At 41.1% G+C, this 26,120-nt stretch overlaps 1 protein-coding gene across 2 annotated transcripts in view; it reads right to left on the bottom strand.

Annotated features, from left to right (window-relative positions):
• Window positions 1-5,744: 5,744 nt before the first annotated feature.
• The window catches only part of LOC124015163 (myoferlin-like), a 57,209-nt gene continuing 36,833 nt past the window's right edge, over window positions 5,745-26,120 (bottom strand). For both annotated transcript variants that reach the window (XM_046330160.1, XM_046330159.1), the window contains 21 exons: window positions 24,763-24,921; window positions 23,295-23,396; window positions 22,703-22,864; window positions 21,232-21,394; window positions 20,987-21,057; window positions 20,734-20,748; window positions 20,521-20,619; window positions 18,942-19,070; window positions 18,494-18,649; window positions 18,149-18,240; window positions 17,772-17,942; window positions 16,507-16,655; window positions 16,070-16,209; window positions 15,475-15,563; window positions 11,208-11,303; window positions 10,401-10,542; window positions 9,964-10,063; window positions 9,482-9,675; window positions 8,199-8,308; window positions 7,839-7,986; window positions 5,745-7,476 (listed from right to left, as the gene is read on the bottom strand). In XM_046330160.1, the coding sequence (XP_046186116.1) occupies window positions 7,438-7,476; window positions 7,839-7,986; window positions 8,199-8,308; window positions 9,482-9,675; window positions 9,964-10,063; window positions 10,401-10,542; window positions 11,208-11,303; window positions 15,475-15,563; window positions 16,070-16,209; window positions 16,507-16,655; window positions 17,772-17,942; window positions 18,149-18,240; window positions 18,494-18,649; window positions 18,942-19,070; window positions 20,521-20,619; window positions 20,734-20,748; window positions 20,987-21,057; window positions 21,232-21,394; window positions 22,703-22,864; window positions 23,295-23,396; window positions 24,763-24,921 (2,526 nt within the window). In that variant the 3' untranslated portion in view covers window positions 5,745-7,437. The remainder of the gene's footprint in view (window positions 7,477-7,838; window positions 7,987-8,198; window positions 8,309-9,481; window positions 9,676-9,963; window positions 10,064-10,400; window positions 10,543-11,207; window positions 11,304-15,474; window positions 15,564-16,069; window positions 16,210-16,506; window positions 16,656-17,771; window positions 17,943-18,148; window positions 18,241-18,493; window positions 18,650-18,941; window positions 19,071-20,520; window positions 20,620-20,733; window positions 20,749-20,986; window positions 21,058-21,231; window positions 21,395-22,702; window positions 22,865-23,294; window positions 23,397-24,762; window positions 24,922-26,120) is intronic.

Genomic DNA, 26,120 nt, shown 5'->3' with positions numbered 1-26,120 from the left:
GGGACGACTTCATCAATAAACTTATTGATGTAGCCAGCGACTGATGTGCTGTACTCCTCAATGCCATCGGAAGAATCCCGGAACATATTCCAGTCTGTCGTAGCAAAACAGTCCTGTAGCTTAGCATCTGCGTCATCTGACCACTTCCTTATTGAGCGAGAAACTGGTACTTCCTCCTTTAGTTTGTGCTTGTAAGCATGAATCAGGAGGATAGAGTTATGGTCAGATTTGCCAAATGGAGGGCGAGGGAGAGCTTTGTACTAGTCTCTAAAGGTGGTCTAGAGATTCTTTCCTTTGGTTGCACATGTAACATGCTGGTAGAAATGATGTAAAACCTGATAAAAAGTTTCCCTGCATTGAAGTCTCCGGCCACTAGGAACGCTGCCTCTGGATGAGCCTTTTCTTGTTTGCTTGTACAGCTCAAGCTGTATAGCTCATTCAATGCCGTCTTAGTGCCAGCATTGGGTTGTGGTGGTAAATAGACAGCTACGTAAATAGTGTGGTCTACAGCTTATCATGAGACACTCTACCTCAGGTAAGCAAAACCTTGAGACTTCCTTAATATTAGATTTTGTGCACCAGCTGTTATTTACAAATAGACACAGACCGTCACTCCTTGTCTTACTGGAGGTAGCTGCTCTATCTTGCTAATGGACCGAAAACCCAGCCAGCTGTTTGTTATCCATGTCGTCATTCAACCACAACTCGGTGAAACATATGATGTTACAGTTTTTTAATGTTTTATGGTAGGATAGTCTTGATCGGAGCTCATCTATTTGTATTATCCAATGATTGCGCATTCGCTAATATGACTGATGGTATTGGCGGATTACTCACTCGCCGTCGGATCCTTATAAGGCTCCCTGACCTAAGTCCCCGATATCTCAGTCTCTTCTTCATGTGAATTACGGGAATTTGGGCCTTGTCGGGAGTCTGAACTAAATCCTTTGTGTCCGACTCGTTAAAGAAATATATACATTTAGTATAGTATGCGTTAAATTGTGGATGTAAATCCCCCATTTTGTATGATATGTTATGAATTAACATTCGTATTATATGTTACAAATTTGCAAAATGTACAATATGTTACAAATTTGCAAAACGTATAATATGTTATCAATTTTCAAAACGTATGGTCTGTTACGAATTCTAGCTTGGTGGCTCACTTTAGCTAGGATAGGATTTAGGCTACATACTCATAGGCTGTTATTGCCTACATATTTATTTGGTTTGTCATTCTATCATTTTCATGGAATTTTCGTGGTAGTTAGGCCTAAATATAATTTATTTAGAATTTATCAGAATATATTTTCCAGAAATTATTTTACCATGCAGCTCTGCATTATTCTCAAATAAAAAAAAGTGAGGGAGCAGCATCACGCTATGGCAGCACTGCTGCAACACTACATCCCTGGGTTGCAGTGAAAACCTACATGAGGGTAGCTCTCCACAATCTGGTCTCAGAGCATTTAGTTTTATTCTGTATGTAAATCCGACCACCCACCCTACTTTTGTTTTTGCCTTAAAGTAGCCATCTGTCTAATGTAATCATTGCAAACGTAACATAACATACTAAATGGAGTATCTAGGATTTACGTACAGAATAATACATAATGCTCTGAGGAGTGTGTATGACTGGTATGATGACTGTATTGTTACTGCATGCATGTGCTTCTGTGACTGTCACCATGATATCCCACGCCGTTGCCAGACAGTAGTGCTTGTCAAGAGAGAGTGAAGAGCAGTGTGTCCTGGTGTTGCCGTTTATACCCTCCCCATTGAGTAGTAGACCGCATGTAGGTTAGGTATCAAGGTGACAACTAGATGGTTATCAATATTAATTATTTATTGTGTAGGCTGCTATCCTACTTGAAGTAAAAATCATATGAGAAAAAAATGGGCACATTAGCTAATGCCGGCGACACAAGCGTGTATCAACACCGGTGCACTTGGTCGCTCGCCAGCTTATCGACTCGAAGCAAAACGTTCTTGAGTGGCAACAAATCTGCACAATTAGCTGATTTGCTTTCCATAAACCCACTCCTTCTGACACACCCCCTCGCCAATACTCCGGTCGCCATATTGGGCTACAGCTACCCATAACTGGAATCAAGAGGAAGTGGTACTTGCTAAGCAAGCAGTGTGATGTCCTTTACAGTGGTGCTTAGTGACTTCGTTCTGCTATTGCCTGGGGGTCGCTGCTGGGAAAATTTCAGGGATGAACGTTGCACATGGGGATGTGTGAAACTTACTCCTCAGCCTGAAGTGTCCCCACTTGTGCCACCAAATAGCTAGGGCCGGATTTACGATCTCAGATAAAGCATCCGAGTGAGTGAAACAGCCCCCCTCTGTCTCCGTATGTGTAGACCATGTATCTGATGCTGTCTGGACAGAAGGAGAATGGCATGTTATACTGTTTCTGGGCAGACAGCATCAGATACAAGGGCTACATATAGTAACACGGAGCAGCGCTGTTCCGTTCACTAGTTTCAGCAGAGAGGAAGAGGCAAGGCGAGAGGGCTCACTGTCGCCAAAATCTGTCCTGAATAAGCCCAATGCGTTTCAATGGGCATAATTTGCAGATCTAAACTTGTCACCTGCATTCCCTTAGTTTTTGAGGGCGACTGAGTTGCACAGCCTGCTGCTGGCCTTTCCCTCAGCCCTCCATAGCCCCAAAAGCAATACATCGTATATGGAATACTGAGGTGGAAAATACTCAGTAGGGTCTCTACTAACCAAATGTTTACTTTTTGAGGGGGACTGTGTCGCATGAGTTGCTGCTGGCTTTTTTACTCTGGCCCCATATCTCCAAATGCAATACTATATGGTATTCATATAGTATTTGGTTGTAGAGAAACACATTTACTCAAATAAAGTGGGGTGAAACATACTTAGTAGGGTGTCTACTAACCAAATATGGTTACTTTTTGAGGGGGACTTGTGTCGCACGGCCTGCTGCTGGCTTTTTATGCCACCCCCTCCATAGCCCCAAATGCAATACACTGTGTATGGAATGCATATTGGGTTGCACAGTTAACCGAATCGCCCCACCTGGACATTATGAGCATTACATTAGCACATTTTTATTTGAGAGAAATGGTGGTCTAAATAACGATTGTCAGTCAGTTCTCTGCTCTTCCTGCACCCATCCTCTAGCTGACCTGAATGATAACCTGTCAACTACTAGTGAATCTGTGTTTTAATTTCAACACGTTACTACTGTACCTGTGATGTGCTGAAGGCCTTGCTTAATACTGAAGTTAAAACATCCATGGGGGGGAAGGGTCGATATGTTTTTGACCTGGTTTTATTGCAGCTCTCCGTCCCATTGATTTCTGAATCATTAACCCAGATTTTTTATTTGAAGATCATATCTGGTACTATCACAAGGGTTTAGAAGGCGGCTCATGTGCTCCCTTTCCACAAAGGTGGTGACCCTTGTGTCCTAAATAATGATTGCCTTATTTCTATACTTTCTTACCTAGCAAAATTATTAGAATCATTTGTATTTATTATGGCAGTAATATACATTATAATACAATTTCTAATCATTTTAAATACATTTTACAAAAGATTTCACAATACATTAAGTGTGTGCCTTCTGGCTACTACTCTACTACAACACACAATCCAGGTGTACGTGTGTGTATGTTATGTGTGTTTGTACCTGTGTGTGACTCTTCAGTCCTCACTGTTTTTTAAATCTGATTTTACTGCTTGAGTAAAAAAAAACAAGTAGTGATGAAGCCAATCTCTCCTCTACTTTGAGCAATGACAGATTGACATGCATATTATTAATGTTAGCTCTACGTGTACATTTAAGGACCAGCCGTTCTGCCCTGTTCTGGGCCATTCGTAATTATCCCAAGTTTTCGCCCAAATACAATGCTTTTAGTTTTTGAAATGTTTAAGATCCAGCTTATTACTTGCCACCCATTCTGAAACTGACTGCAGCTCTTTAAGTGTTGCAGTGATTTAACTTGCTAACATGCATAGTGTTGAGTCATCCGCATACATAAAGACACAGGCTTTACTCAGCCAGTGGCAGGCCATTAGTAAAGATTAAGGGGCCTACACAGCTGCCTTGGGGAATGCCTGATTCTACCTAGATTCTACCTGGATAACACCCTCTGTGTTCTGTTAGACCGGTAACTCTTGGAGTTACCTGCCTAACTCTCAACTAAGAACTTTCTTATCTAAGAAATGTAGTGTACATGTTCATCAACCTTGCTTTAGACCAGATCATAGGCCTGGATCAGGCTGCATGTAATTGGTTTAAAAACTACCTAACAGAAAGGAATAACAGACACATCAGGAATACCAGATACATGTACAAATATTCCCATATACTCGATGGTCGATATTCACGCCATAAGAAGTAATTCCCCTCGACCACACCCACAAATTGGGGGAAACAAAAATTATTTCCCATTGAAAAAGAGCCAACTTCATCATCAATTTTCTGTTATACAGAAATAACAAAACATGCCGAAAAGATGCTGTGTTGTTGTACATGTAACTATGTCAAAAATCACGAACAGTTCGCAATGCTCCCATGTAGGGAAATAGATCCTGCGAGAAGAGCGCTGTGGCTTCAGGTTATTCAGTGTGGGAGAGTGGGAAAATGTGAGAACTCGGTGTCCAAGAATGTTCTGGTCGGTAGCAAAAAAGGTTGTGTTTTTGAGGTGAGACAATGGGGTAACCACGGGTCATTTTCCCCCATAGCGGGTGGGGCCGCGACATTCTATCTAATACCGACTGGGAGTATAGTGTAGGTACAGTTTAAAACATTCCCACCTCTATCAGATAACTCAAACTCCTGATGTTAAAGTTTAAACACTGAGGTAAACACTAATGCTTAGGCACTATTTAAAAGCTTATTCAGTTCAGAAGGGTTCTATGTACAGTAGAACCCTCTTGCCTTCCAAAGAATCCTTCTTTCCTACCAAAAAAATAATTAAAGAACCCTTTATTTCGAAAAGCGGTTCTTAGGATGAAAAATGTTCTTCCAAAAAAAGGTTCTTCAGATGTAAATGGTTCTTGGTACAACCCTGTCTCTCTGCAAATAACCCCTTTGGAACCCTTTTTTCTAAGAGTGTACAAATTAGATCAGTATCTTTCACAGTAATAATACTAACTAACTCAAGATTTGATAAAAGTGTTACAAAAATCTTTAATTGCTTTATTTTCAATATGAATTTTAGGAGTCAGGGTGTGGGGCAGCCACCTCTCAATAGGAATGGGTATTTAAACAATTACTTTGTACTATATTAATTGAACAATGTTTGTAATGGCCTTGGAATTAATTAGAATATATTACGATATAAATACATTTCAAAGTAAATAAATAAATGTTTGAAGACTTGTTTAAAAAAAATAGTACTTTGATAGGGGACAGCAATTTAAACCTCTTCTGTAGAATCACCAATTCAAATTATACAACTTCATGTGCTTTGCTTGACTTGCATTTTCTGAAAGTCAGCCAATAGATCATTCAGCCAATCGATAAATTGGTGGAATTGTCTACTGACTGAGTACTGACACAGTATACAAAACACAATCTATGGTAGTGACAAAGGGCAGTAGGCCAGATTCAAACCTATATGGACACTTTTAGCCATGTGTGCAGCAGGGCTGTGGAACTACCGCTACACCAGCCAGGTGTCAGTAAGTGATCTAAAACGCTGCCTTCAGGATCATTGTGGAGAGAAACAGTTACAGTAAATCCGCAACCGCCACTGTTGTACATAATGATTGTTCTTTATTAAAACATAGAAAAGCCTATTGATATGAATGAAATATGAACACAACAGTTGTTAGAGCCATGTTGTATGTGAAAAGAAAATATGTTAAAGTTATTATTCATAGTATGGAAACTGTTTATATGGAAATATAATGGTTAAAGCGAAGATGTGTCAGTGGAACCCATAGAGGTAGAAAGAGGACTCTGGATGGATAGAACCTATTTCAGCATGAACACCATTGAGGGCTTTCGTCATTTTGAAGGAGTCAACTGTTTGGGACTTCCTATGGGTTAAATGTTAAGGAAGTATCACATAATTCCATCCAGGTAATCAGGAGGGATCAGCCAATGAATTATTACTCCTGAGGAAACATTCCAGAACTGCAGGTGGCAGTAAATCACCAACCGTGGCTTTATACCTGTTCAGACAACACACTCCAGGTGGCAGTATGCACCTTTTTAGTTTGTTTACTGACTCATAAAAGTAGAATAAGAAGAAATGGACTACTTTAAAGTAACTGTCCAATATTAATAGTAGACCGCTGATTGGCCAGCTCATCCTCCTCAAGTAAGGATGTCATCACCCTCTATGAGAAAATAGCAAGCATTTCTTTTCTGTTTGAGGTTGGGATTTTTAAGTGTTTTTTTTTCTCCCATTTCTGCTTTGGCCACAAAAGAGTATAGGATGAGCCAACAACATTATTTGGGTATGAGTTATCAGAACATTACCATTTTAAAAGTGAGATTATCACTGGACAGTTACTTTAAAATGGAGATACCCCTCCCATCCTGTCTCAGAAGCCATTATAGCACAGACACAATGATGAGCCTTCTTTATACCTCTATGGTGGAACCGAATTTAGAACGGGATAGAAGCCCGCTAGAAAAATGCCTTCCAAAAACTAGAGTGGTTAATACTGTTTCATCTGTTTCATTAATACCTTTTGGATTTACCTTTTGATTTCAAAACAATCATCTATTTTACCTTGTTCATTTTGTGTACCTTTTTGAGTTAGATCCCAATTCATATTTATAGTAAAACTATCAATGCTTACATGTAAACCATGCTTCATTTATTATGTGTGACATACCTGGACTGTATGACATACCGAGACAATCTGTGAGTAAATTAAATGGGATTTTTGTTGCAACCAAGACATTATCTCATGCCCTTTCTTGGAAACCTTCTTGGGACCTTCTTTGTACGGTGTCTAAGGACGTGGCTTATTAGAATGTTGGGACATTGTTTGAAGCCACAACAACAGTGTTTGTTGCTAGTAGTTTGTTCTGTCAGCGATGACAAAATCTCTATATTAGGTTTAGTAAAGCATGCATACAAAATAGCATTTGATTAAATGCAGAAGACACATTATCGGTTGAATGCATTCAGTTTTGCGACTAACTAGGTACCCCCTTTCCCTTTCCTTTCGGTATTTCAGGGAAATACAGACAGGTAAGAACAGTACAAGTACAGTACAATTAAAAAGGGCTGTGTAGCTACAGTATTTAATGCAAGTGAAGTGTAGCCTTGATTGATAAAGTGTAAAAAATGTAAATAATGCATGCAACTCTGAAGACAACGCTGATAGGAATACATTGCATAGAGTTTGTGAGGGTCTGAGTGTCAAGACTTCTGTCGCCTTATCCCTTGGACGAAGACGGGCATAGTACTCAGCTGCCCCGTAGAGTAACTCCTAAGAGAAAGGCTTCACAATTTTCATTGAGATGTAGTTCTGGAGAGGCAAGAGAAAAGATTGAATTAATAAAACACATCTTTGACTTTGATTTCAAGTAAGGTTAAATCCTCTGTTATATTCATATGCAGGATGCATTTGTGGAGTGGAATTATTGCAATATTGCACTCTATTATCAGATCAAATAAATGCAGTTATGCTTAATTTTACCATATTATGTTGCAATTCAGCATATCAAAGGAATGATGCATGTTGCCTGTTTACACTATATGAGTGAATCACATACAAACACAACAAATGTATGCACTATCTACTCACTATAGTTGCTATGGATCAAAGTGTCTTTCTTCTAAGTGGCTTAGACATATTCGTATTGTAGATTACAAGGACATATATCTTACTGGTAGGGAGTACAGCAGGATCCCAAGGAACAAGAGCACAAGCAGGAGGACTATCAAACCAATGAAGATCCATTTGAATCTGCGCCATATGATAAACCTCATGGTCTTGCATGGACTGGTGAACCAGAAGAAGGAAGTGTCGGGGCGACTGTATGGAGAGAGAAACAACAAAACACATTTTTTTTAGGGGGTAGGCCTAGGCAAGCCCAGTTTGAAATGAAGGCTCTTATTGGGTGCCATGTTGTTACTGAATGTTATAGCGCTATGTAGTTTGTATGTTAAAGCATTCTACTTACAATGTAGAAGCTACAATGTTATTGTCATAGGTGGTTGAAAAGTGACTTGTGGATGATGTCTTACTTGGGAAAGTCCAGTTTGGGGTTCATGTTGGGTTCGTCCCGGCCCTTCCCAGCAGGCCTCTCTTCTACCTCCCTCTCTTCCACTATTTCCAGGGTCATCTCCACTTTCCCCTATGGGAACCCAGAGACAGTCATAAACGCTCCACAGACTTTCTCATCCATCTTCTCTGTGATCTATAAACATATTTAGCCCTAAAGCTTGTGACTTCAGACATCCATTTCACGTAATTATGTTGATCAATACTGTGCAAAGGATCAAAGTGACTAAATACTGTCACCTATGAGCAGGCATTTCTGGTTATAAATTCATCCACAATGAGACATGATCCACTATAAGAATTTATTTTATTTCACATCTTAGTCGTGATTGTTATCATTTGACCATGCTGGTCATTTATGAACATTTGAACATCTTGGCCATGTTCTGTTATAATCTCCACCCGGCTCAGCCAGAAGAGGACTGGCCACCCCTCATAGCCTGGTTCCTCTCTAGGTTTCTTCCTCGGTTTTGGCCTTTCTAGGGAGTTTTTCCTAGCCACCGTGCTTCTACACCTGCATTGCTTGCTGTTTGGGGTTTTAGGCTGGGTTTCTGTACAGCACTTTGAGATATAAGCTGATGTAAGGGCTATATAAATTGATTTGATTTATCCAGAGAGGCTTTCATTCATCTTAAGGTAGCTAGATATGACAACCACATACCACAGTTACAGTAAATTCCCAAAGGGAAAGGTTGGTGTGTGTGTGTGTGCGTTCTGTCCATGTGTGTGTGTTGCCCACAGGGCTGGCCATACCGATAATCAACATAAGCGGACGCTAGGTCGTTGTCAGGGTCTCAACTTACGTTGAGAATTAAAATAGTAGAAAACAGAAGGTGCAATTTTTTTTATTTGGTAGTGTTCCTCTATTGATTTTGGGGGCACAAAGGTAGTCTAGCGGTTAAGAGAGGGGCCAGTATCTGAAAGGTCGCTGTTTCAAATACCAGAGCTGACTAGGCGAAAAATCTGACATGCCCTTGAGCTGAGCTCCTGTAAGTCGCTCTGGTTAAAAAAACGTCTGCTAAATTACAATTTTGTTAGTCGCTCTCATCCAGGTATCGTATGAACATGGCATAAGTAATGGAACATTTGTACAATTGCAATAAATTAGCTTGAAAACTGCTAAATATTCTCTCTGCCCCATGGCAGAACGTGTAGAATAGAAATATTTTCTGTATTCATGGCAAAATGGGAAAATTAACTTCGAATTTGCCATTTTATCTATTTGTTTCACTACAACAGTACTTACACCCAGGATGTGCTTCCCGTCCTGCTCGATCATACAGGGCCACCAGCCCCGCACAGACTTCTGGGAGAACAGAGAGTTGGGCAGTAGTTGTTTGGAAGGTGTGGAGCCTGTAACCCCTGGTAACATTTTCAGACTGCATTTCTCAGGGGTCTTGGCAGGGGGGATCAGATGAAGCAGATCCAGCTCAACTGTGCCTGTGTCCCAAATACAACACAAACTGCATTAGCAATCCCTTTATTTCACTGTTTCCTTCCCACATTTCCTGTTCACCATTATATGTTATGTACTGCAGACCTGGGTTGAAATAAGATTGGTTTTCAGCTGCCGATGGATGTTTCTTGTTATTGTTTCGATGGACAATAAACATAAATGAATTCAATGAGTTAACCAGTCAGTCCGATTTTTGGAGACATCCAATGATGAGAAAAAGAGAAACACTTTGTATCAGTTAGTTTAGATCAGAGGAAATAAATGTATCTTACCCAGGTAGTCATCCAGTGAGAATTTGTCATTGTCCCAAATCTGGACGATCAACTTTGGGGGGGTCCGAAACTCGGTTTGGTCCAGATTCCAAAAATGCTCCTTACAAACAAACACATTTGGATGTAAGTCTGGAGCTCACCATCTGCCCAACATACGTTTCTGAAACTATTATTTACGGTCAGACTTCTCCTTAATTTGTCAAAATGCTTCACTTTAGGTCGTAACTGTAAAAGAGAATGTGTTAGCTCAGTTGGTAAGGCATGGCGCTTGCAACACCAGAATAGTGGGTTTGATTCCTGGTACCACCCATACAAGAAATGCATGCACAACACACATGACTAAATCGCTTTGGATAAAAGTGTCTGCTAAATGGGGTATATCATTATTATAGTCAAATAAAGGCAACAAATAATACAATAAATCTCTTCAAACTCACTTTCCTGGAAACGAGACACAGTTGCTCTGCAGGCAGGTAGTCAAAGCCAAAGACGAATCGCCAATTGAAGTTGCCGTCACCATCCAAGGATCTGTAATGGACGTCTGTCTTCTGCTTGTCCTGTTCCATACCAGGCATCCATCTGTAAATAAATATACTTTAAAATGACTAAAACCAAATTGAAACAGTGTAGTAATGATAATGGGCCTACATTCATACAGTTTCTTGACTGTTTCCAGCCCGCTAATAATCACCCAAATGAAAGCTAGACAGTCAGGGAGCATCAACAATTCCCAAACAATGGATAGAGCACAATGTTTTGCTAATTTTGAAGGAAAGGAATTATAACAAATATTCAGTGCGTCCCTTCAGACCTCATATGTGGCCTCCAGGGCAAAATGAGTTTGACACCACTGCTCTAGCGCCTATTAACTCGATCAACCACACATCATTATTTCTCTATCAATTCCCTGTCTACTGTATGCCACCAATCGAGACGGCAATGGGGTACACTCTCATGCACTCTGCAATGAAAACATTTCAACATAATTATGAAGTCAAAGTTGGTTGTGTCTTTACTTGTGTGTATTTCTTTACATTTGTTTTGGACACCTAGGTTTTCCTGCTAGAACCAGCACCTAGATCTAAAGTAGATGGACAGCTGTTTACATGGTTTTCCCTTCTTTTTTGCACACTTAAAATATAGGCTTTTACAACCCTTGCTTGAACAGCAATACAGTATGATCCGTATGAGTAGCCAATCACTCAATACTGTACCATTGAGTAGCCAATCATGCTCTGCCGTACCCTTTGACGTAAATGTCACTCATATTCTCTCCGGTGATGCTGGTCTCATCTAGTATGACATCAGTGGTGTTCCAGACGATAGCCCGCATGATGTACCTGTTGAAAAATATCATACACATAAAGGCTCAATCTGCCATTTCAATAAACAGCCTAACACTGCCACTTTGTTTGGTAAATGTAAAGGTGTGAGGTGGGGATGTAAATTCATGAGCAGAGCTGAGAATGGAAGAATTGACAGTCTATGAGATTGACACCATTCACGCACAGTCATCCTGATTCCCATTTAAAATAGCCTTATGAGTGACCAAGATATTTGTTCTCTCGTGTGGAACTATCAGTAATAGTGGAAAGACAGGCTGAGTGGGTGGAGAGCTAATAGCCGGAGTGGGAGGGAGCTCACCTTGACTGACAGTTCTTTGAAACACCTATGTCATGAAACTTGGACACAGTGAGCAGTGTTCCAGTGAGATCATCCAAGCAACTCAAACAGCATTTAAGTTGTATGCAACATCCCAATGTTGTCATACATCACATGATGGTTTCACAAATGATTTGTTTTCCAACTGTTTGGTTATTGTAACAGCATAAATATATATACATCATGATGCCTGTATAATTGAGTTAGCTAGCCAAGATGGAATTGTCAGCACTGATTTATCAAGCTAGCTATCTAGTTCATATTTCATTTGAAACTGGACGGGGTGAGGTCTGGGTACACCTCATAGAATATATATATATATATTTTTGTTATGTTACAGCCTTGTTCTAAAATTGATAATACCTCCAATACCTCAATCATTTTTTTGTTGTTGTGGAAGTTTTTGCTAATTTATTACAAATAAAAAACAGAAATATTACATTTACATAAGTATTCAGACGCTTTACTCAGTACTTTGTTGAAGCACCTTTGGCAGCAACTACAGCCTTGTGTCTTCTTGGGTATGAAGCTACAAGCTTGGCACACCTGTATTTGGGGAGTTTCTCACATTCTTCTCCGCAGATCCTCTCAAGCTTTGTCAGGTTGGATGGGGAGCGTTGGTGCACAGCTATTTTCAGGTCTCTCCAGATATGTTAGATCGAGTTCAACTCTGGGCTCTGGCTGGGCCCCTCAAAGACATTCAGAGACTTGTCCCGAAGCCAATACTGCATTATCTTGGCTGTGTGCTTGGGCTCGTGTTGGAAGGTGAACCGTCGCCCCAGTCTGAGGTCCTGAGCGCTCTGGAGCAGGTTTTCACCAAGGATCTCTCTGTACATTACTCTGTTCATCTTCGGCCCGATCCTGACTAGTCTCTCAGTCCCTGCCGCAGAAAAACATCCCCACAGCATGATGCTGCAACCACCATGCTTCACCGTAGGGATGGTGGCAGGTTTCCTCCAGACGTGATGCTTGGCTTTCAGGCTAAAGAGTTCAAACTTGGTTTAATCAGAACAGAGAATGTTGTTTCTCATGGTCTGAGAGTCTTTAGGTGCCTTTTGGCAAACTCCCAAACAGGCTGTCATGTGCCTTTTACTGAGGAGTGGCTTCTGTCTGGTCACTCTACCATAAAAGCCTGATTGGTGGAGTGCTGCAGAGATGGTTGTCCTTCTGGAAGGTTCTCCAATCTCCACAGAGGAACTCTAGAGCTCTGTCAGAGTGACCACCTCCCTGACCGGGGCCAGCTCTAGGAAGTCTTTGTGGTTCCAAACTTCTTTCATTTAAGAATGATGGAGACCACTGTGTTCTTAGGGACCTTCAATGTTGCAGAAACATTTTGGCACCCTTCCCCAGATCTGTGCCTCGACACAGTCCTGTCTCAGAGCTCTATGGACAATTCCTTGGACATCATGGCTTGGTTTTTGCTCTGACATGCACTGTCAACTGTAGGACCTTATATAGGCAGGTGTGTGCCTTTCCAAATCATGTCCAATCAATTGAATTTACCACAGGTGGACTCCAATCAAGTTGTAGAAACATCTCACGGATGATCAATGGAAACAGGATGTACATGAGCTCAATATCATGTCTTATAGCAAATGGTCAGAATACTTATGTGAATAAGTTTTTTAAAATGTTAATACATTTGCCCAAAAATTGTATACCTGTTTTCGCTCTGTCATTATGGGGTATTGTGTGTAGATTGCTAATGAAATTGTTTTATTAAATCAATTTTAGAACAAGGCTGTAACGTAACAAAATGTGGAAAAAGTAAAGGGGTCTGAATACTTCCCGAAGGCACCTTGACTTCTAGACCATGTTCATAAACCATGACTATCAATTATTATCTCCCAGAGGTGTGGACTCGAGTCACATGACTTGGACTCGAGTCAGACTCGAGTCACAAATATGATGACTTGCAACTCGACTTTGACACCAATGACTCGTGACTTAACTTGGACTTGAGCCTTTTGACTCGAACTTACTTGATGATACCTTCCCCAAGCCCAAATATAAACAAATATGCATAAAATAAAAATGTGTGCAGCGCATCAACTCTTCATTTAACGGATTACAGTTTGAATCGGACAGCAGCCAATCAAATTGTGCCAGCTGAGAAAAAGTTTTGCATGGCAGTGCAGAGGAATGTCGGTGGGTAAATTCAGATGAAGCCCTTGGAAAGATGATACCCAAAATGATTATTTTCAGATATAAAGACGACGCTTTATCAACAAAAAACGGATTGCAACTTCCAAAACATGAGGGAATTAAATTGCAGACGGAGGCGCAACAACTTACAACTTTGTTCGACATTTGAAGCTGCACAAAGAACGGTAAAGCGTGGCTAATATAGCCAACAGCTATACAATTTATAACTTTGCTAGTGTAGCATGTAGGCTAATGTAACGTTAAATCAATGAGCCTCCACACAGTCACTCAGTGCGGGAACGGGATCATTGCAAGATTGAGCTACAACTGGCTAGGCTGTTGGTAGTCTAAATCCTGCCTGATGTAACTGCTGTTCCTAAAACCATTGACATATGTAAGTCTACTGTAACCATACACAGAGAGGGTGTGTGTGTGGTGTGTGTGTGTGTATGTGTTAAAGTTGGGCGATTATGTACAAGCCTATATTGCCCGATTGCGCCCCATAGCAATCCTCAATAGTCGATCGCCATGGAAATATAAATTTCATTTGGAAAACAATAAAATGTATATATTTTTAAAAGCATTCATGATTTGCGTAAATGTAATATACTAACTATTACTCTTGTTAAAAATATTAAATGGTATTACATTTGGTGAAGAGCACATTATGACTTGGACTCGAAACTCAAAGTTTAGGACTTGAGACTTTTCGGTCTTGACTTGAGACTTGACTCAGACTTGCCCGTCTTGACTTGGGACTTGACTTGAGTGCTAAGACTTGAGACTTACTTGTGACTTGTAAAACAATGACTTGGTCCTGTTGGTCCTATCTCCTATTTGGCATGCCTCTTCTATTGCAGTTCGCAGCAGCACTGACAGATGTGTTGACATGCCAACTGCGTAGGAGTTTTGAACGACCCTTTCCCCCCTTTTTTCCCCATGCTGGCTGATGACCTAGCTAGCCATTAACTCGCTAACACCAGACACAGATGAAGACCTAGCTAGCCATTAACTCGCTAACACCAGACACAGATGAAGACCTAGCTAGCCATTAACTAGCTAACACCAGATACAGATGAAGACCTAGCTAGCCATTAACTAGCTAACACCAGACACAGATGATGACCTAGCTAGCCATTAACTCGCTAACACCAGACACAGATGAAGACCTAGCTAGCCATTAACTCGCTAACACCAGACACAGATGAAGACCTAGCTAGCCATTAACTCGCTAACACCAGACACAAATGAAAGAGGAAACCTATAAATAACTTTGCTATAGATGAATAGGGGAAAACATTAATTATATTTGCTGACACCCTGCAGTCAAATTTTGGCACCAATAGACTAGCTAGCAAGCTAGCTATGTAAACTGCTCCCCTCCGCGATGATGGTTGCAAAGGCGGTACTTATTTAAATTAGGTAAGAGAATAAGACGTTACCATTGGTGTGTTTAAAAGGAGGTGAATAAAAATGTATGTGATGTCACATAAAGCCTCAATTAACCCTGCCTCCTGAGTTCAAGTTTTTAACACTGAGGAGGAAGCCAGTAAGTATATGATCAAACTTAATCAATGTACCAGCACCAGTCTTTTCTCATACTTTGGTCATCCTACTTTGATCTGGTTCCATCCAAATATGATGATAAATATGATTAACTGTGCAGGGTCTTTATTTTTTAATGAATGTAATAAAGGCCCTCACTTCTTGGCTTGGCGTGGCGTAATGTGGCAGGGAGGTCCCAGTAAACCCAGGCTCTTGGGGAAGATGTCCACCCACATCTGAATCTTTCCCTAACGATGGGGAGAGTGAGAGACAATACAATTGGTAAGTATTCTCTAGACCAGCCTTTCTCAAATCTCTCCTTGGGGACCCCCCAGAGCTAGCAAAGCTGATTCAACTTGTCAACTCAACACCAAGCCCTTACTACTTGAATCAGATGTGCTCCTTCAGAGCTACAACAAAATGGTGAAACGTCTGGGGGTCCCCGAGGAGAGGTTTGAGAAGCACTGCTCTAGACAATGTCATGCTGTCACACAACAAACAAACACCTCAAGTAGACATATCTTTTTTCTTGGATAACGTGGCCTGATAATGCAGTACAATGTTTGGACATTTCATGAGGGCAATAAGGAAACACTTTATAATAACTATAATAAACTATAAGCATTTCATTACTTCTAAATGCATTTTTTTGTACATGCTCATAAGCTTTATGAAGCACTTATAAACATTTACAATGGCTTACAATGTCGGCTATTAGAAAGTGTCATCGGGAAAAAGGAAATAAGGTACTAACCTGGGACAGTGTAGGTTGGTAAGTACTGTAGAGAGTCCTGGTTTCCACATGCTCTGGCACCAGACCCTGTTTACTGAGGACATGCAGGGCCATCCTCTCCCTGGCTGGACCCAGGTGCTGGTGAATGACTCTGTTGGCCTCTAGCGACAGGACACACAACTCAGTCAGGAGACAGAAGTTTGGGTTTGACGTTCAGATGACTAACACATTCACTATGTTGTGGTTGAAGTAAAATGCCAAATGTATAAAAAAAAAATATATATATATATATTCTTTCTGCTTTATCTGTAGAACTCCTCTAATAGAACTGCATGTAACTCAGATGGCTGAATACTAACTTATTGGGCAAATCTCACATTGAAATGGATGGTTTACATGGAGGTCTAGAGTGATCCCACAAGTTAACGTGTGATTTGCTACTTAGGGGTTTTCTGTACCAAAGTCCAGCAGGCTGTAGTCTCTCCCCCCGAAGGAGAGCGTGCTGCCGTCAGCAGAGGTGCGGGGTGAAGGGATCCCTCTCAGTCTGGCCAGGTTCTCCAGGATCTGGGAAGGCTTCAGCTGATCCCTCCACTGGTTGATCCCTGAGCTGTTTTGTAATGTTATATTTGGGGTCACTTAGAAATGTCCTTGTTTTTCAAAGAAAACAATTTTTTTGTCCATTAAAATAACATAAAATTGATCAGAAATATAGTGTAGACATTGTTCATTTTGTAAATGACTATTGTAGCTGGAAATGGCTGATTTTTTTATGGAATATCTACATAGGCGTACAGGGGCTCATTATCAGCAACCATCACTTGTGTGTTCTGATGGCACATTGTGTTTGCTAATCCAAGTTTATCATTTTAAAAGGTTCATTGATCATTAGAAAACCCTTTTGAAATTATGTTAGCACAGCTGAAATCTGTTGTTTTGATTAAAGAAGCAATAAAACTGGTCTTCTTTAGACTAGTTGAGTATCTGTAGCATCAGCATTTGTGGGTTCGATTACAGGCTCAAAATGTCCAGAAACAAAGAACTTTCTATTGAAACTCGTCAGTCTGTTCTTGTTCTGAGAAATGAAGGCTATTCCATGCGAGAAATGGCCAAGTAACTGAAGATCTCATACAACGCTGTGTACTACTCCCTTCACAGAACAGCGCAAACTGGCCCTAACCAGAATAGAAAGAGGAGTGGGAGGCCCCAGTGCACAACTGAGCAAGAGGACAAGTACATTAAAACTACATTTTCCAGCTGTGCTAACATAATTGCAAAAGGGTTTTCTAATGATCAATTAGCCTTTTAAAACGTGTCATTGGAACAGAGGAGTGATGGTTGGTGATAATGGGCCTCTGTACGCCTATGTAGATATTCCATAAAAAAAATCTGCCGTTTCCAGCTACAATAGTCATTTACAACATTAACAATGTCTACACTGTATTTCTGATCAATTTGATGTTATTTTAAATGGACAAAAAAATGTGCCCTTCTTTCAGAAACAAGGACATTTCGAAGTGACGGCAAACTTTTGAACGGTAGTGTAATACAATAGCATTCTCTAGTGGGGGCTGGATTAGGCCAGAGTAAAAGTTAGGAAACTACATGCAATTAAAAGTCATGACACATAAATTCAACAGATCAGAGACAGAGTGGGAAAGTTGGAATGAGAGACCTTTAGAACTGACAGTCGTACAGACGGACAGACATGCACATACACACTCACATGCAGTAGGACTGCGGCAGGCCGCAGTAGGCGCCGAAGCGGGAGAGGAGTCTGTTCTCCAGGTCAATGACCGTCTCTCCCACTTTCTCATCTCGGCTGAGCAAGTCATAGTCGTACACAGCTATCTTCAGGTCTTTGTCTTGAGGGAGGAAACAGGACAGCTCAAACATCCTGACACAAGAGGAAGAGAAGAGGTTAACTTGGTCAGGTACACTTCTGTGTGCATTATTGATTTCACTTGGCTGAAACAACTTTATACATTTCAAAATAACTCATTCATTCATCCATCCAACTACTACTGTAGGCCATCATTGTAAAATAAGAATTTGTTCTTAACTGACTTGCCTACTTAAATAAGGTTAAATAAAAATGTTTACCTGCCAAACTCTGGATTGAGGGTGTTTGGTGTGTAGTCATCCCTGTCATCTTTTGTTTTCTTCCCCAAAGAGATCTTGATGTAAGGGTCACACTAAAAACCAAAAACAAACACAAATGTTGAAATATGGTATGGTGTTTGTGTGGGAAAAGGCTATACAAGTCATCTATTTTAATGAGAACTGTTGGTTGGTGAGGGGGAGGGGCAAACGTATCTATATGCGCTGCAAAAACGCTCAGCTGAAAATTGAAATTAATTCAGCTTTTGACATACGCCTGATCCAGGATCGCCTTGGAAGTGTTCTCAGTGTGTAGAGTCTCTAAGACTGTGTTTGGCGTCCACTCACCATGCCGTTGTTGTCTTTAGGCTGCAGGTCCATGCATCGCACCACGTAGATCCTGACCAGGCACTCCTGCAACCCGCTCTCAGGCAGCTCTCTGAACTGGCGTGGTGGGGCTGGCACCCCTGGGTCATCAGATAGGGGGTACACCCGGAACGAGCCCTACAGCACAGGAGACACCAGCAGGGTCAGGGGTCAAAAGTCAGGCTAGGTGTCAATACTTAGGCTGGGTTCACATATAAAGTGGAGAAAATAAGGACGTTTTATCATTGGTTCTATGTAATGTTGTTTCCCCCCCACCAGCTGTATGTGCAGGGCATTAAAAGACCCCCAGTCCATGTCTCCTTGTTATTGAAAACAGGCTCTGGACAGAACTCCCTTGAAAATATATCTTAACAGGATGACGTGTACGCATGAAGGATCATACATTCCTAAAAGAAAACGAGGTGATCACCTTGAACTCTCCGACCACTGAGGGGTCGTCGTCCTCATCCTCAGTCTTCCCCCGCTGCAGTCGGAACGTTTTACAGAAATCTGTCAGCCCCTGGAAATCTGGGACCTCCTCCAGCTCCCCTTCATACACCTGGCAAAACACACACATCACACTGTTATGCACATGAGGACACATATCTTAATATGTTGAGGACAAACACACATCACACAACCTGAAACACCTTAAGACACACACACAGATACACAGACACAGACCCACACAAATCAAAATGATTGGCTCCCTCGATAAAGATAACAAAAAAAGACAGTATAAAATAAACAATACAAACACTGAGCTATATTTTTATTTATTCTAATACAATTTCTCAGTGAAAGAGACTTTGTTAAACAAGTAATAACAAAAAAATCTAAAAAAAGATGTGTCAAAATTATTGGCACCCTTTTTCAATACTCCAGCACCCTCTCCTTACGATGATAAGGACCCTAAGCATTTTCCAAAAACGCTTTATAACATTGGAGAACACATTGGGAGGGATCTTAGACTATTCCTCCATACAGAATCTTTCCAGATCCTTGATATCCTTCTCTTATGGACGGCCCTCTTCAAGTCAAACCACAGGTTTTCAATGGGGTTCAAGACCGGAGACTGAGATGGCCATAGCAAGATGATGATTTTGTGGCCAAAGAGCTCTATTTTCATGTCATCTGACCATAGCACCGGTTCCAATCCAAGTGCCAATACCATTTAGCAAACTCCAGGTGGTGCTATGGTCAGATGGCCATGTATACCAGTGGTGGATTTGGAATCGTAAGAAGGATGCGTATGCAGAAAATAACCTTATAGCTACCGTAAAATATGGTGGTGGATCTTTGATGTTATGTGGCTATTTTGTTTCCACTGGTCCTGGGGCCCTTGTTAAGGTCAACGGCATCAAGTACCAGGACATTTTTTAGCCAAAAACCAGGTTTCCTTGGCCAAGAGGCTGGAGTTTGGCTGCAAGTAAATCTTCTAGCGAGACAATAGCCCAAGCACACATCAACATCCACGAAGAAATGTTTAATTGACCACAAAATCAACATTTTACAATGACTATTTCAGTCTCCAGACTTGAACCCCATTGAAAACCGGTGGTTTGAATTGAAGAGGGCCATCCATAAGAGAAGGATATCAAGGATCTGGAAATATTGTTAACAAAATCTCTTTCTCTGATCAATTGTATGAGTATAAAATAATATAATTGACCAATATCTTTAAGCATACAATATAGCTCAGTATTTGTATTATTAATTGTATACAGTCTTTACAGCTAATCAAGGGTGTCAATCATTTGGGACCTGGCTGTATTGTACTACCCTGATACACCTGAGACGATACACACAATTCGCACCATCAATCATATAAGAAAAACACATTTCTCACAGCATCACCATTATACAGGTTGTCGTGTAAAACCCAGGTGGGTGTTAAATATTGATGGGAAAAGTCCTATGAACAATCCTTGTGACCATTGTTAGAGAAAAGAGGTCAACTCAAACCTTTCAGTCTCGGAGACAGAAGTGGTAGATCGTTCTCACTGTACCTTTAGGGTGTCGTATCCTTTTTTGAGGTACGGCCCACACTTCTCGTGCTCTCCCACAGAGGCATAGAACTTACTCCACCAGTCAACTGCCTCCTCCTCCTGCAAAACAGGCAGACTCCAATAAGCCTCAATAACAGCACGTTTTTGACTCGGTCAAATCCTCAATTCTTTCCGTCCTTGATCATATGTATTCATAAAAAGGAAAAATCTCACCTTCTCTTTGTGGAGCTAAGAAGAAAAACAGAATAAAAACCATCAGAATGTGTAACCACACAACACGTTAGCCTGATCCCAGATCTGTTTGTACCATCTTGTCAACTCTTTGTCACTCATCGTCATGCCAAGCTATTTTTACAAGACAGCAGAAACAGCATGGCACCCAGGCTACAGTGCTGGTACATTTCTGATAAAACAACACAACACAAGCTAATACTATAAAGTCCTTTTTGAGTTTTACAGTAGTTACCTCAGTATTAAGGATGGGCCTATCCTCCATGTTAATGATGATGTCTCCTTGAGTTGCTGCCATCATGGCCACTATTACAATAATACACAACAGAAAAGAAATGGGGTAGTAAATAGATGTGACACATACAGTACAGTACTTTAGCAATGTTGTGTGTGGATGTGTGTGTGTCTGTGTGCACATTCGTGGATACGTTCATGCGTATTTGTGTGCATGCATACGTGGTTCTGTTTGTATGTGTGTACCTTTGGAAGACATGGCCACCTCAGCATTGGTGACGTAAGGGTCACAGCGGAACTCCTCCAGGGAGAGGGTACACTGGCCCACAATGGGCTTCCTACCGAAGGGCCGGTGGTCGATCACCTTCAGAACGATGGGAGGGGTGTATATCTCCTCTTTGGGTAGGAGCTGGGGGTAGGGGGAGGGGGGCAGGGTTAACCTGGCTCAGACAACTCAGTGTTACCAGTGATACAGAAACTACATTTTACATATCCATATTAGACATTGAGCAGACGATCTTAGCGACTTACAGTTAGTGCATGAGCGATAGGATCGAAGACAATCAATCAATTCAACAGAAAGCATAATATCAATCAGCTTAAATGCAGAGACATTTCAACTGGTTTACCTTAATGGTTGTCAAACATTTCAACCTAAGTCATTTTTCATTGGGATGGAAAATGCATCAATAATCGGGGTCCTTAAAGCTGGAATCTGTAGTGGTGATAATTCCACGTCCGTTTGAGATATTACAACAACAAAGACGTTATTTCAAGCAACGAATGTTGTTTACTCAGTTCTGACATCAGAAATGATAGAGACATTAGAGTACGCACTAGGATTATTATTATTTTTTAACATGATGATGGATGCTCATCTCCTCTGTTACAAAAACATTAACAAATGTGCCTGAGGCGAACGCAGGTTAGCATTTCTTTGTCATGAATCATTTTCTGGAGGCAGCTCTGCAGCGTGGTCACTAGCTGAAACAGTCACAAAGTCATAAAATCTCATTTTAAACCCAACTTTAACATTAACCACACTGCTAACCCTAATGCCTAACCCTAACCTTAAATTAAGACCAAAAAGGTCATTTTAGTTTTCATGAATTTTTACAATAGAGCCAATTTTGACTTTGCAGCTTGCCGAAAGGATGCTGGATCGAATCCCCGAGCTGACAAGGTAAAAATCTGTCGTTCTGCCCCTGAGCAAGGCAGTTAATCCACTGTTCCCCAGGCGCCGAAGACGTGGATGTCAATTAAGGCAGCCCTATGCACCTTTCTGATTCAGAGGGGTTGGAATAAATGCGGAAGACACATTTCAGTTGAATTCCCTTTCCTATCCAAGGGGAAATTGAACAGTTCTGCCTCCAGGACAATAAACGTCAACCTGCGAGGCGACCAGTGACGCCTTTTGTGGATTTCAGCTTTAAAGATTAGCCTAGATCTGTTTGTGTTGTCTTGCCAGCTCCTATGGTCATTGTCAATGTCAAACAAACATATCTGAGACCAAACTAGTTAAGTATCACCTTGGATACAAATCTATAGTACGTATGGTGTACAGTTAAAATATCAGTAAATACCACTAAAATATAGTACATTCATGTCACGTTCATTCAGAGCATTTGTCTTTTCCTTCCAGTCCCAGATATTAATAGTATATCTCATGGAGAGAACTGTTATACAGTACACTGAGTTTGAAGGGAAGTTGCAGTACCACTTTAAAGAAGAGGACAGATCCGGGGAAGTTGGGGTTCTTCTTGATGTTCTTGATGACGGCCGTCTGGACGACCTCCCCCCCACACTCCACCATGAGACTGGGAGAGGTGACTGTGGCCAACTGGTAGGTCTTCATATTCCTCAGACCCCAGGCTAAGATCTAGGACACAACACACACACACCGCACACACATGAGCAAGAATGTGCATGTACACACACACACACACACACACACACACACACACACACACACACACACACACACACACACACACACACACACACACACACACACACACACACACACACACACACACACACACACACACACACAGGAGATTGTGTGTGTGCCTTTATGTGTGTGAATGTGTACTTGTGTGTGTGTGTTCATGTCTGTGTTGTGTGTGTATGAGTTCATGCATGCGCAAGCGTGCATGTGAGTGTGTGTGTGTGTGTGTGTGTGTGTGTGTGTGTGTGTGTGTGTGTGTGTGTGTGTGTGTGTGTGTGTGTGTGTGTGTGTGTGTGTGTGTGTGTGTGTGTGTGTGTGTGTGTGTGTGTGTGATGGTGTTATGGGCTGCCTGAGGCCTCACCTCGATGGCGGTAAGCTGTACGACAGGCCTGATTCCCTGGGGAACCATGTAGAGTGTTGCTCCTCGTCTGGGGGGCACCAGGGGCAAGTCACTCTCATTGGCCTAAAAGTAATACACATCAATCAATCAATTAAATGTATTTTAAATCATGATTTTCACACAAAAAAGTGCTCTACAGTAACTGGACCTGGACTGGAGTTGGTGGAAGTTGCATCAACCACTGACAGACAGTCAGATATTTTCCACCCACCTGGCGCGTGAGGTTAAGAGTCGAGAAACCTGATCCTAGATCTGTGGTGAGGCGCAACTTTCACCTTAACAACAAAGCAACACTGGGCACTACCCAGCTAGCATATTTGCTTCATTGGAAGTTCTGGGAACGTACTTTTTTGGTTTCACATTTGTTCTGGTAGAGAAGCCATAAGAGAAAACACGTTCTTAGAACATAAGTTAAAATTTCACCTGTTCTATGAACGCACATTTTTAAGTTGCAGGGAGGTTCTGAGAACGTTTTATTATGGTTCTCTGAAAGTTTCCCTGGCAGTTTTCAAAACTTTCAGAGAATGGAAATTCTAGGTTATTTGAAGACAATTAAAAAACCTTCTGAGACTTTTAATAAAACTGCTAGCTTAGTTTGGGTTAAATGTTTTGAACTCCAAGCACAGATAGGACACATGAAAATGAATTTGCTTAGGCATTAATCATGCATTTATTGTGGCACAGCATCAGTGAGATGCAAACCTATGAGCTTCTGTTGTCTATCCATGGAATTAGCCCACTGTACCACCAGGTTGGAGCTAGCATGCCATATTTTTTAAACTCATACAAAGGTGTTAATTTTAATCTACAAACAGACCCCATTTCAAAGGAAACAAGTACACATTAAGATCAGGTGTGGCCAATTAGTGGGCACAGCCAACACACCTGGACACACTTAATTAACAAGACAGAGGATAGAGAGAGTTTTGTTGATGCTGAGAAGAACGGAATGTATATGTTTTTAACATACATTCTAAAAACTTTCTGAGCGTTACAAACAAACTTTTTTCTTAACAATTTGACAGCATCTCTTTAAATAGAACCATGAGGAAACCTGTTAGAAAAGTTACTCTGAAGTACTGAAATTCCCACACAAGAATTGTTGCTTCTAAACGTTCTCAGAAATATTGCAGAACATTCCAATGTCAAACAAATTGGAGAACGTTCCTAGAACATTACCAGCATTTTAATTGAATGTCACCGTCTTTGAACTTTTGGAAACATTCTGTTAAAGTAATGAAATTCCAAGAAAATAAAGTGTTTTGTCAAGTTCCTTAAATGTGCTGAGAATGTTCCAAGGCCAAGCATCTATCCAGCACCATTCCCAGAAAGTTGCGGGAAGGTCGTATGCAAAATAAACATAGGACCACGAAGCTCTAAGAAACATACAGTTCTCAGAACATTATGTGCTAGCTGGGTAATACTTTACCTTGTCTTTCAGCAAAAGCTCGGCAGCCACCAGCATCTCTCCTGCGCTGCGGCCTTTCTTGGTGATGGGGAACCACAGCAGTTTGGGGGAGACCACTGTGCCAAGGTTCAGCTTCACCACAGGGGGGCACGTACAGCGACCCATGGCCTCGTCTTTACCCTGAGAGTCGGACACAGCACAGGGATATGTAGCATCTACATTTACATTTTAGTGTATTTAGCAAACAGTCTTTTTCAGAGCAACTTGCAATCAGTGCATTCAACTAAAGTAGGCAAAACATCTACATATCCAGATCATTTCAAGTAAAACCTTAAAAAATAACTAGCTAATAGTACAAGAGTAACAGTAAAGAAAAACACAAACACAACATTATTTTTTCCTTTTTGTCTACAAGGACAGATTCTTCCAACATACATGCCTAAAAGAAAAATAATAACAGATAACTAGATAAGTATCAACTGCTTGCACTAGTCAAAAACAATGGTTTCAAAATATTCTTGAACTTACAATATGACACTGTTGAAATAGACAGGGCTGGAGAGGGATAGCCCCCTTTTTTTCAATTTTCGCCTAAATGACATACCCAAATCTAACTGCCTGAAGCCCAGACCCTGAAGCAAGGATATGCATTTTCTTGGTACCATTTGAAAGTCGCATCGGCACTTCGCTCCGCAGGTAGTATAACTTTTTCATTACATTTACATTTCATTATAGTACAACGGTTTGATTTGTCTAATCTTAGCAATTTCTTCTTAGCTAGCTACATAGCCGTCTTTGCATCAAAGATAATTGCGTAATTATCGTATTTCGTCGTCCTAACGTAGTCTACACCGCTATTTGCCCAGCAGCTAGCCAGCTAGCCAACTAGCTAACGTCCACCGATTAGCAGCACTATTACACTCAACTGAACGACTTGATTAGTGTAGTGTTAGCTAGCTACATAGCTGTCTTTGCTGTCTTCGTATGCAAGATAATTGTGTAGTTTAGAGTGTGTAGTCTTAGAGTGATTATCTTAATTCACCGAGGTTAGCTAGCCAGCTATTTGTCGTCCTTAACGTAGGAGACACTGCTAGCTAGCCAACAGCTAGCCAACGTCTTCCGAATACATTTACCTGGTCGCATTCACAGGTAGTATCACATTTTCATTTCAGTTCATTACAGTACAAGGGTTTGATTTGTTTGATCGTAGCTAGCTACATAGCTAGCTACATAGCCGTCTTTGTATCAAAGATAATTGTGTAGTCTAGAGCGATTTTTTAGGTTAGCTAGCCAGCTATTGTCGTTCTTTTAACGCAACGTAACGTAATCAACACTGCTAGCTAGCCACCTAGCCCCCGAATAGCTGCACTGTAGAAACT

The sequence above is a fragment of the Oncorhynchus gorbuscha genome, linkage group LG26, assembly GCF_021184085.1.
Source record: "Oncorhynchus gorbuscha isolate QuinsamMale2020 ecotype Even-year linkage group LG26, OgorEven_v1.0, whole genome shotgun sequence".
NCBI lineage: Eukaryota > Metazoa > Chordata > Actinopteri > Salmoniformes > Salmonidae > Oncorhynchus > Oncorhynchus gorbuscha.
The sequence above is the reverse complement of the archived record's forward strand: the minus strand, read 5'-3'. Positions and strand labels throughout refer to the sequence as shown.